A 12,105-nucleotide genomic window follows, 5' to 3' on the forward strand; every position below is an offset into this window, starting at 1 on the left:
ATATTCTATTTGTCTAGCTGTGTTGTGTTATTTAAATATTTAAATAAATATTTAGGAGCAGAATTACTGAAACTGGAATGCCTCTGTATTTTAAAAAAAGAATAGGATGCACAGCTTCCCTATCAGTATTTCCCTGTTTGATTTAATCAATAGTTATATCTTATGACAGATACATCCCAAGTGAGGTGTCAATGCTGGTAAACATTGGCACATCACTTGGGATGTATCTGTCAGTGAATGCTGGTGAATGCTGGTTAAGCCTGTTCTTTACCACCGACTTCTCGGCTCTTTCAGACATGCTATCATTTGTGGCAAACTGTCATTTGCGTACGTAGGTCAATCTAATGGGCATACTAACCCAAGGGTAAGTACAGGTGAACACCATTATGATTTGTAGCATCAAATACAACAAGGAAGAAGAATCTAGTAGCACTTTAAACATCAAGAAGTTTTATTTTGCACATGTTTTCATGGATTGTAGTCGTCTTCATGTTTACTTATCTCACAGTAGGGACCGATGCGCGTGCGCGCACACACACACATATATACATATACATACATAGGATAAATGTATAGTACACTCTAATAAAATACCCCAATGTCACATCCAGTTAAAAGACCAAATGTTTTTTTAAATAAAAAGGTATTTGCCTGCCAGAGAAAAGAGATCAAGAGTGGAGGTCGGGGTGGGGGCAACCTAGGGCCCATTCACACTACAAAAAAAATCGGTTCTGAAACCGATTCAATCACGTGAAGTTCCTACTCACCCCGAATCTCACACAAGCGAATCCGGGGCTTGCACACCCGTTCCGTGTTAAATGGCCCCTGGCGCGGGTTTTTTGAAACCGGGTTATAAACCATTACTTTTTTTAAAAAACTGGTTCCTGGAAATATGAACTTCGCCCCGGTCGTGATCGGGGCAGTCGCAGGGGGAGGGCCAGGTTGCTGTGGGTGGGCAGTAGAGCCCGCCCCTCATGACCCCCTCACTCTCGAGCGCTATGTTGCGCAGCCGCAGACGACTCCTTCCCGCCCACGTTCAAATCAATGGCTGGAGAAGGGACAGGTCGGGCGGTGGGCATTTCTGGCCGAAACGAACATCCCCTCTTATGCCTCGTCGCTATCCATACCAGGCTCCCCCCGGATAATTTTTTTTTTTAACTACTGTTGCGTTGACAAATTAAGCGCACAGACGCGCCTCTCCAATTCGTGCCATAGGGGTTCGCAGGTGAAACTACACCCTTCTCCCTCTCTCCCTGGCCGGTAACTGTGCACCCACGGTCGCCCCTCGCTCTCCTTCACATGTCCGTGTTGCTGTAGCCGGCTCCCGCCATCAACTATTTTTTTTTGTTTAAGCAGCCGCTTTGACAAATTATGCGCGCCGATGTGCGTCTTTGGGGCCACTGAAAGATGGCTGTCTGGCCGGCAGTCCACTACCCTTTCTCCTCTCTCAACTGGTTACTGTGCACCCTTTGCCCCACCTCTCCTTCCCTTGTGATTAGCATTCCATTCCCGTCTCCTAGGAATTTTTTTTTTGGTTGGAATGCTGTTTTGATAGAATATGCGCACAGTTTCATATTAATGGGGCGCTTCAATCAGGGGGTGTTTTGTCAGTTGTATCACACCTTTCCCCCCCCCTCTTTTGTGGACTTTAGTACCACTACCACCCTGGGACATGTAATGGGCCCCTGAAACCCACCCCCCCTCTGTTTTCCCAAAAGTGCCATGTGTTGTTCTACATGTTGGCCGCCACTCCTGCGAGCGCCATGCCTAAATGCCATGCCAGGTTGTGGGTGGATGCCCAGAAACTTGACCATTAACCTTTCGCCCCTTATCCCTCGTCCTCAGTGGCACCTCCCCCAAGCAGACGGCGGATGTGACCTAACCCCAGTTTTGGGTCACCTGGTGGGCACCTATTGGCTGCCCAGCCAATGGCGAGGCTTGTAACCTGCCAGGTGGGCGATGCCAGCCCCGGACCTCCCTCATTTTCAAATTTGCCCACTCCCCCTTTTTTGGGGCTTGGCGCCATTGCTGTTTTGACCCTCGACCTGGTAAGATCATCACGACCCTTACCAATGGCGGGATCACAAGCACATGGCATTTCGAAGATGGCTGCCAGGAAATCATCCGGGAGGGGGATTGCATGGAAACATGCAGAAACGGTGGACCTAATAGCGCTGTGGGGGGAGGAAAAAGTGCAGCAGCAGCTAAGGGAGAACCACAGAAACATAGATGTTTTTGAAAACATCGCCGCAGAAATGCGGAGGAGGGGCCATGACAGAAATGCGGAAGAATGTCGCACGAAATCCAAGGCATTGAAAAGAAAATTCAAGGAGGAGTATCAAAAATCTAGAATGAGCGGAAGCGGCGCGGTAGAAATGCCATTCTTCCATGAGCTGCGCAGAATATTAGCGGGCGATGCCAGCGTGGAGGCAAAGCGGGTGTCAGATGAGACGGAGGTGTCCTACCACGACAGGGAGAGCCTCGAGCTGGTGGAGGAAGGGCCCTCTAGACCCATCCCAGAGCAGGACCCCTTGGCGGAATCGCAGGTTCCCTTGGCGGACTCACAGGATCTGTTTTCCCAAGGTAACATGCCAATACTAATTTCCTCTATCAAAAAGTTTTGAAAGAATGTGCGCATTTGTTCCATATTATATGCACTAGTGTTTTGCCAAGTGAGCAGTCGGTTTCCGCTGTGTGCCAGGCCCCCTTATGTGGCCCACCGCCGCAATGGAGAGCCGCTCATGAATCCCTGCACACCGTTTCTATGTGTTCGTGTGCCTGTGGCATCCGAGCAAGGCTGGTTAACTGTGCATTTTCATCTCTGCATTACAGAGACCGTTGTTACTCAGGATCCTGATCAGGAGATAAATCTGGTGCTGCAGGAGATTGATCCGCAGACCCTGGTGCAAGAACTGCAGCAGCAGGAACCAGCGGGCAGCAGCTCGGGGTCTAACGGAAGCCAATCCCAAACCCGGGCGGGAAGCAATGGTAGGTTCTCCATTGATGACAGAATGCACTTTCGGCTTCTGCTTTGCATATGTTATGTGTATAGGCTGTATTCAAAATACATTCGATGTATGGGCTCCCCTCCATTAATTGCATCCTACCGGCACCTTCATTAACACTGTAATCTTGGCATAAAATCACAAACACGGGTCAACCTGAGCTTCCCCTTATCACCCATGGAGGTAGCACATGGCAAGACTCAAAAGTCTGGGGTTCCCCCAACTCTGCCATTTTCCTTCCCCCCCTCCCCCCAAACTGGAATATCTGGTTTCTTTTCAACCCTGGCTGTGCCTACTATTTAAAAGACTGGAGAATGCCATTCAAAATCTTCCACCCTTACTTTTGTTATGGAAATTGAGTTTGGACTGCTGAATAGAGGTAGCCTCAACTGTAATTGTTTTTATTGTAAAGCCTGATATTTCCCTTGTTCTCCTCTAGCCTCTAGAAGGGCAGGAAAAGGGACACCCTTTGAGAGTGGGACCTGTGGAACTGGTTTCTTAATTGTTTTCTGCTTGTAGAAGGGCATAAACAATGGGTGGTCACTTCAGTACCATTAACCCACTGCAAACCTTGGCTAATGGCCAGGCATCCGCCTTGGGATGGCCAATGGTTTTGGCCTCCAACAATAATAACAATAGTAAAGTTTTGCCCTCATGGGATATCAGCATACACAGGTCTATATCTGGCCCCCATGGTAATGTCTTCCTCCTTTGCCTTCCTGCTTCACCACTTACAGTTCCCTATTAAAATTCCTTTTCTCTTTCAGCTTGTGCCATCATGAACCCCCTTGCAGTGATGACTCCTGCCGAGAGATTGGCCCTCATTAAACGTAAGAAGGTGAGGGACTCTGCCACTGCGGCCCTTGAAAAGATTGCCACCCAGTCAGCTGCCCAGATGAACTCACTTCTGGGTTTTTTGAGGGAGGAGAGTAAAAAAGATGAGGCCAGGGAAGAAAAGTCACTCGGCGTCATGACACAACTAATTGCAGAGGACAGAGAGAGCATGCAGCAACTCACAGGTGCTCTGCTGGCCAGCAACCAGATAATGGAAAAAATGTACAAGCTGATGGAGTCACAGGGTCCACAAGGCAATGTTACTGGCATGCCTAGGAAGAAGCGCTTTAAGCGTTCCCCGGGCTCCATGCAACCATCAAGTAATTCCCCTCCTGGCCCTTCTGTCAACCAGCAGGAGTCTCAAGGAGGGTCTACAGCATCATCTGGGGGTGCGGTTCCTGGACCAAGTACCAGGCCCATCTGCAAGATTAAGAAGCCAGTAACACTGTCCCCATGAATAAAGTTTTGGACCATGTTACATAACATCTGCCTCGCTTCCAATGTTTACATTGGTTTAACTGTTTATGACAGTAGTTACTTGACTAGTTATAATGGTTCCACATTTGACGTGTATCCTGTTTATGACTTAAATGGTTGTAATGGTTTAACATTACGAATGTTTCATGTTAAGGAGTTAAATTGTTGTAATGGTTTAACATTACGAATGTTTCCTGTTAAGGAGTTAAATTGTTGTAATGGTTTTACATTACCTATTGGCCTCTTAGTCCTTGGGCTGTGAGTACACACCACACATTTACAGTCTGACTGGACATGTATGTGCCTTTGTACTGTGCGTTGTTTTGAGTTGGCCTAATTAAACCAATGTTCTATAAACATGTTCAGTTGTGTGTAATATGTATGTCTCCAGCAGACATATAGCAGTGCAAAATGACCACAAGGAAACATTCTTTCGAAAAATATAAACTGTTTATTTACAATGTATACACAATATATACACTATTTACACATCCTCAAAGTCCTCCGGCCAGCGCTGGTGCAGGACACGCTCCAGCCTCTCCACTCTCTGTTCCAGGCCCTCGAGCCTGGACAGCCTCTGCTCCATCAGGGCCAGCCTCTGGTCTTGGGCCCCTACTCGCAACAGAATGTTGGAGTACCCTGCAGACAACAAGCAAGAACAAATAGGTGTGTCAACACTCTCTTCACCTCAAAGTGCCAGTCACATATTCACTAGCACCAAAACTACTCTATCTACTATTCCTCTTAACATGATGTGTCTAGCAGACATGTAACAGCAATCTTTCACACACTTATGTGCCACAGTGTTGCCCTGCTTGTGGCAACCGCTTTGTGGCATGCACTCCTCCACACAAAAAACATACATGTACACTGATGTGTCAGCTTGCTAGGAATAGACAGGACACATACATGCACAAGTGTCTGCAGTCATGCTGCCCGCCAATAGTACTGTAGGACATAAATCACAAGAATTAACTAGAGCAAACATGTTGGCAACTCACAAAGTGCGGGTGGTGCCGCTGCAGCGATCCCAGCAGCATGGGACGGTCCAGGCTGTGATTCTTCAGCTGTTGGGTAGGACAGAATAGTAAAGTACACTTTACTCTTGGCTTGGTGTGTAACAGTTTAACCGGCCGCGGGGGGTGGGGGGGGGCGTCCTAACATACCTCGTAGCAACTGCTTTGCCATTGCCTCCAACAGAAATGGGGCCTGACAGCAAAATATGCTTCTATAACACCTCCCTTGGAAGGGTCAGAGTGGATGACCACATAGTGTCCCACGGTCTAGTTTTCTTCTTCCTTTGCAACCTAATTCCCAAAACAAACTCCTGCGTGACATTCCCTGATCCAACGTACCTTCGATCTGCCCCGCCTCCTCCTCCTCCGCTGGTGACTTGCAGACAGCAGGTGCCTCGGGCTCTCCCTCCTCTCCCAACACGGCGGGCTCCTCCTCCTCCTCTTCCTCCTCCTCCTCTTCCCCCTCCTCCTCCTCTTCCTCTTCAGAAGACGGCGAGGAGGAAGGCTCACGGCGCCGGGACCCCCTCCTCCTCCTTGGCCTTCCCCGATCAGAGGCGGGGGCTGAAAAAAAATAAACAGAGGTCTCAAGGAAGGATCATGCGCACAATTAGTCATTCCGTCCCCATACTTGTGCAACCCCACCGCGCAACCCCACCGGTAGCCAAACTTTTGACACATACCTGGCGGGGGCCTCCGTTCCCGAGCTGCAGGCCGCCCAGCCCTCCGCCACATGTCCGCCAGCCTCTGGTAGAAAGGCGGGCGGACATGTTGCGGGGGGCTGCCCTGGGCGATCTCCCAGGCCTTGAAGAAGGCAGCCTTCAGGTTTTTGAACCGGGTCCGGCATTGCACCGGAAGCCGTCTCCACCCGCGCCTTTCGAGGTGCCGGGAGGCTCTCTCGTACAGATGGAGGTTGGGGTGGCTGCTGGATCGCATCAGCCGCCTCAACCCCACATCTGTACGGCCGAGAGAATCGAGCAGGAGGTCGGTTTCTTGTGCCGTCCAATGCTCGATCCTTGCGAGCCTCCTCGGCGCCATCTTCCCCCAATGGACAGACTCTGCGCACACATGGGCCCAAAGTTTCAAAAAGTAGCCCTACACCTGTTAGCCAATGGCTGGAGGGCTCCACAGGTAATTTGTTACAATGTAGTCAACTCAAGCTTGGCGCCGTTAGAGGAGGAGTGCAGCCGGTGACATCACTCCCCGTCTTCTACTGTGGCCCAGGGCGGCCTACAACTATGCGCATAGCGTGCATGCGCATAAATTGTCAATGTTGTTAGGCAGTCACATGTTGTGTAAACGCTTGCATGAAGAAAGGGTTGGATCTTGTTTCCTATTCAGGAAACCAGACTGCTCCCTCCTTAAGAATTCTGCATGACACATTCTGTACTATTCGCCGTTGTAGCATTATTTTTTGGCTCACAGCAGTGTCCCAACCTAAACTATATGACTGTTGGTGACCTGTATTGGGGTGCTCCATGCGAGGCCAGCGCATTGCAAGTTGGGGGAAGCAGGTAGTGGACGGGACAGGGAACAAATGGTGTGGCTTATTAAACCAGCGAAACGCACAACTGTGCATGTGGTCTGGGCCTCCACTGTTCCAACACAGCAAAGCTGCAGACAATGTAATGGGAGGAGATTTATGCACCACCAAGCTATAACCTACAGTTGCACCACTGAATTGGAGTGCAAAGCTTGTTCCACTGAACGTGGCATGTGATGGCTCTCACAGTTCCCCCCTCCCACCAACACTAGAAGGAGATGCAGGGTGAATGTCATGACATCCCTAAACACGCGCACCCAATCTTGCTGTACGCTCATGGCATGTTGTGTTTCCAGGGAAGAAAAGGAAAACATAAGGAAACAGTGATAGCAAAGGCAAACCTTTATTTTTGCAACAGTGAAGACAAAAAACAGAAAACAGCGGTGGTAGACAACATTGTGTTCAAGGGACCCGATGCTTTAAATTCCAGAAATACTGCACCAGTGCCTCCCTTGTCTTCTCACCCTCTGATTTCTCCTGGTCAGCGTTTGCATTGCGTAAACTGGCAGCATTAAGCACAAATCGCCTTGGCCGAGATGGTGCCCCCTCCAAAATGCGCCCCCCAGTCTCCACGAGGTTGTGGAGAACGCAGCATGCCACTATGACAGAGTTAACGTTCTCCTCTGCCAGCTCCAACGGTGCGGTGAGACACCACCATCTTGCCTTCAAGCGGCCGAAGGCACGTTCCACTGTGTTCCTGGCTCTGTTGAGGTGGCGATTATACAGGGCCTGGCGCGGCTGGAGAGTGCCTTTGAAAGGGGTCATGACCCAGTTTTTCACCCCATATGCTGCATCTGCAATAAGCAGTGGGCCCACCTGCTTGCCACAGATGGTGACAGTAGGATTCCCTGGCACAAACAGGCCTGCACGCATGGTTTTGTAGATGGAAGAGTGGCGGAAAACGAAGCCGTCATGTGAGGTCCCGCTCCATCCAATGCACACATTGATGAATAGTCCGGTGTGGTCCACTGTTCCCTGCAACAGCATGCTGTACGTGTCCTTGCGGTTGATGTACTCCCCACCCTGACGCACTGGCGAAATGATGTGACAGTGGCACCCATCAACAGCCCCGATTACTTGTGGGAATCCCATAGCCTCGAAGCCTGCCATGATCTGGAATAGAAACAGCACACCTGTAAATAGCACAGTAACGCTAAAGGTCGGCAGTCATGGAACAAACCTGCATGTATGTAAAAGAAACACAAGATATTGCGTGTCACCCCACCTAGAACCATTGCTGAATGATAATAACTTTTGTGGTTAGTGTTGTTGTAGTTACTATTATATGCAAAGCAGGAAAATATACAAGTAGATCTGCAAGAAGGGGGGGAGGGAAGACTTACACAAATCAGCAGTGAGCTGAGGCCCCAGGAAAGAATGGGAAGTAATGATAGCAATATTATGAGAAAAATTGCAAGTAGGTTAATAATAACATTTATGGTATCCCCACCCTAAAGCCAAGGTTTGCTCACAATTTGTTAATAATGCATCTAGACTTTTCCCTACCCTAAAGGGTGTAATCAGTGGCAGCAATAGCAATATTAAATACCTTCCTGTGGTCCCCGAGGTACACTGTCTTGTGAAGGAGGACTTTCTCTATAGCCAGGACTACAGAAATAAAAATGGAGCACACTGTCGATTTCCCCACGCCGAACCGGGTGGCCGCTGTGCCATAGGACCCCTGGTTAGCCAGGATCCAAAGTGCGATTGCCACCCTCTTCTCCACCGGTATGGCGGAGCGCAGACGGGTGTCCTCCCTGCAGATCTCCGGACGCAGCTGTTCGACAATAAGCAGGAAAAGCCTCCTAGGCATCCTCAGATGCTCTATCCATTTTTCATCGGACCAAACGGTGCATAACAGCTTCGGCCAGAAGTCCGTCTCGTGTGGGTAGACCCACCACCTCCTGGGCAATGGCCAGAGACATTGGGAAACTCTCCCACCCGCAGTCGCTACAGTTTGCTGGGCAAGGCGACCAACCACGAGGCTGTTCTTCCTGCGACCGTGCTGCCTCCTACTCGTCCTCCTCCTGTTCGCAGCGAACATAGAGTGGAACAGTTGGAGGCGCCTATGCCTGCGCCGCAACAACGCAATAACTGACCTGATTATAGCTTGTTGGGTCAGGATGAGATACAACAAGGGATGCATCTTCCGCTCTCACTGTTGGAACTGCAAATGCCGGACAAAATGGCGACAGCAGATGTGTGGTCGTGAGGCAATTGCCACCAGCGGAAGTAAACATGTAAACCAACACAAAAACAAAAAAGACACGTGACTATTGGGAAACCTCGCGAGAAAGAAACGGCGTGCATGCGCATAAGCTTTCAAAATTGAAAATAATGTATTTTTTCGTGTTAAAAGGGGAGGGTGAGGTATGTATGCAAAATTTCCGGGGAAGGCGGAACTGTGAATGTTCATAAACGGGATTGAATAAGAACTGGGGGGAAAAGAACACACACATGCGCATATGTTTTCAAAAATTAAAGTATTTTTTTTTAAGTTGAAGATTCAATCAGAATGAAATCTTTCCGGGGAAGGGACGGTTAATGTTCGGAAAATGAATCGAAGCGAACAAAGCACTAGGGGAAAAGAACGGGGTGAATAAATAACGCACGCATGCGCATAATCTTTCAACCCAAAGCAAAACAAACAAAAAAAAATCCCCGGTCTGTTCCGGGCGCGTCAGCACCTACGTCGCCACCTACGTCACTTGATTGACAGATCTTAACATGAGGAAAAACCGAACAGGTTCGCAAATGACCGGGTAAGACACCCCATCTTTATTCGGATCGCGGGAATATGAACTTTCACCCGGGTCAAACTGCCGCGGGTGGCTTCGAAGGTGGAAAAGCAATGGGCACTCGCGACCGGGTAAACCCGAAGAGGGGCCTTCCGGATCGACCCGGATCTGACCAGGCTTTATGGGTCAGTCTGAAAGGGGCCCTAGCTTGCTGTGGAAAGAAGTTCAGTAGACTCACCCCTATGTGATTACCAACAGTACTCATGGTGGTGTCAGGTGTGTGTGTGTCTGTGTGTGTGTGTGTATTTGACTATGAGAAGTACAACATGATTTTCTTAACAATGGTCATACTAAAACTATTAACTGAGAAGGGACTTCTCTGCATAGATATTTAAAATAACAAATACAAGTGCAAGGAAGAAATAAAGTCTTTGAAGTCAGGGAGATTTAGCAACAATGTGAAAGAGCTGGATTTTGTGCTCAGATTTGACTGGGATGTGCCCAGTGTGTGCGATATGTATGTGTGACATGAAATGTGAGTTAGTCTTCCAGCATGCATGACCTACCAATAACCTAGAGGGTGCAAAATTGTGGCCCTGTAGATGTTGTTGGATTACATCCTCCATTATACCAGACTATTGGCCATTCAGGATGGAGGCCAATGAAGATCAGCGTCCAACATCAGGTTCCCCATTTGCAGAACAAAAGAGGAAGGCAAGAATTTAGCAGGGTTGTTAATAACATGGTGTCTTGGAGGTCTCTCTCACTATAGGGCAGCCTTTCTCAAATAGTGGGGCGGGCCCCCCAGGGGGGGCGCGAGACTCTGTAAAGGGGGGCGCGAGGCTCTGTTATGCAGAGTTGTACTTATAACAATTTTATAGACAAATGATACTATTTACTGTCATGCGGGGGGCGCGAAATGTTTTCTTCTTCCTAGGGGGGGCATGACAGAAAATAATTGAGAAGCACTGCTATAGGGTAACAGTAAGTCAAAACTGTTGTTGTCAACTGCCCTCAAGTCAACTCCACCCTTTGGCAATCCTGTGAATGAGTCATTTCCAAGACTCCCTGAGTTCAATGGATCTGCTCAGTTCCAACAAACGTAGGGCTATGTCCTCTGAGTCTATCCATTTGGTGTATGGTCTTCCTCTCTTTCTGTTGCTCTCCAAGGTTCCCAGCATTGTTGTCTTTTCTAATGAGTCCTGTCTTCTCACAATGTGGCCAAAGCATGACAGCCTCAACTTAGTTATTTTGGCTTCTAGAGAAAGTTCAGATCCGATTTCCTCTTGTACCCATTTGTTTATCTTCTTAGCTGTCCATGGCATCCTTAGCACTCTTCTCCAGCACCACATCTCAAATGGGCTGATTTTCTTTTGTTCAACTTTCTTCACTATCCAACTCTCACAGCCATAGATAATGATGGGCATGAACTTGGTGGCTGCCCCTTGACTCTGGAACCCCCTTCCCAGGGAGATCAAGGTAGCTCCTTCTTTGTTGCCCTTCTGTTGGCAGGATAAGACATTTTTATTTACACAGGCAGAAAGTCTTTAAAGAACAGACTGGGGGTGTTGTAGTGTTTTATAATGTACTGTTTTTAACTGCGTTTATCTTTTAAACTGTATTTTATTCTTTTGATGAGTGATCTCTTTGAATATTGTAATTGTTTAATTCTATTTTAATGCTCTCTTTTGTAGCTACATAATTGTGGAGGAGAAGAAATGAGGAACCCCTTCTTTGTATGTTTTTAAATGTTCTGTTCTTTTGTAAGCCAGTCTTGAGTCTCAATTTTGGGGGGGAAACAGGATAGAAATATAACAACAACAACAACAACAATCCTCACCACTGCCTTCACATCTTTGCACATGTTGAGGGCAGTGGGATTGGCTGGCATGCTCTCTGGCCTCTCTAACCCCTTTGCTGCCCAGCTGAGCAGTGAAGTCAAAGCTGACTTTTTAGCAATGAATCAAAAGAGAGGGTTGCTCACCCAAGACCATTGAGTAAGAATTCGGCGTATTCTTTCCTTTCCTGACCTTACAGCATACCCTAGTCAAACCCCTTTCAAAATCCTTGGGCCCAGGCTACAGGGCACAGCATACAACCATCCACCCATCCGCCAGATCAAGGTGGGGGCTTCATCAGACATGATGCAGTGCTGTCCTCCTCCCCACTCTGGTGATCCCTCTCTTCTCCAACATACAGCCTCCATCTGGCAAGATGAGGAAGAGACTAGAGAGGATTGCTTTTGAGAAAAGGCGACACAGCACATTTCCCCCCCAGAACCGCTGATTCAGCTCTTTCCTCCCCGTTTCCATTGTAATCTTTTTGTAAGCAAACCCTAACTTGAAACTTAGCCATGCGGTGCCTGCATTGCCCTGCAGGAGAAGGCTGTCAGCCTGGCTGGCTCTTTTCCTCCCTGCTCCACAGCCTTTGCTACGAACAGGAGCCTCGCTTGCCTGGCTGCCTTCTCTCCCTGTGGTTTGAGTAGGGAAGGCGGA

At 48.6% G+C, this 12,105-nt stretch overlaps 2 protein-coding genes across 2 annotated transcripts; one reads left to right on the top strand and one right to left on the bottom strand.

Annotated features, from left to right (window-relative positions):
* Nucleotides 1-1,777: 1,777 nt before the first annotated feature.
* LOC149317155 (uncharacterized) lies at nt 1,778-4,296 on the top strand. The gene is made up of 2 exons (XM_089518354.1): nt 1,778-2,988; nt 3,773-4,296. The coding sequence occupies exons 1-2, from the start codon at nt 2,742-2,744 to the stop codon at nt 4,294-4,296; spliced, it is 771 nt and encodes a 256-aa protein (XP_089374480.1). The 5' UTR covers nt 1,778-2,741.
* A 2,326-nt stretch (nt 4,297-6,622) lies between these two features.
* On the bottom strand, nt 6,623-9,018 carry LOC149317156 (uncharacterized). The gene is made up of 2 exons (XM_089518355.1): nt 8,422-9,018; nt 6,623-7,985 (listed from the first exon to the last, which is right to left on the bottom strand). Exons 1-2 carry the CDS (start codon nt 9,016-9,018, stop codon nt 7,275-7,277), a joined length of 1,308 nt encoding a protein of 435 aa, XP_089374481.1. The 3' UTR covers nt 6,623-7,274.
* Between the last annotated feature and the right edge of the window lie 3,087 nt (nt 9,019-12,105).

This window comes from Sceloporus occidentalis, unplaced genomic scaffold (genome assembly GCF_023333645.1).
Source record: "Sceloporus occidentalis isolate IW3139 unplaced genomic scaffold, rSceOcc1.0.p SCAF_3, whole genome shotgun sequence".
Taxonomy (NCBI): Eukaryota; Metazoa; Chordata; class Lepidosauria; order Squamata; family Phrynosomatidae; genus Sceloporus; species Sceloporus occidentalis.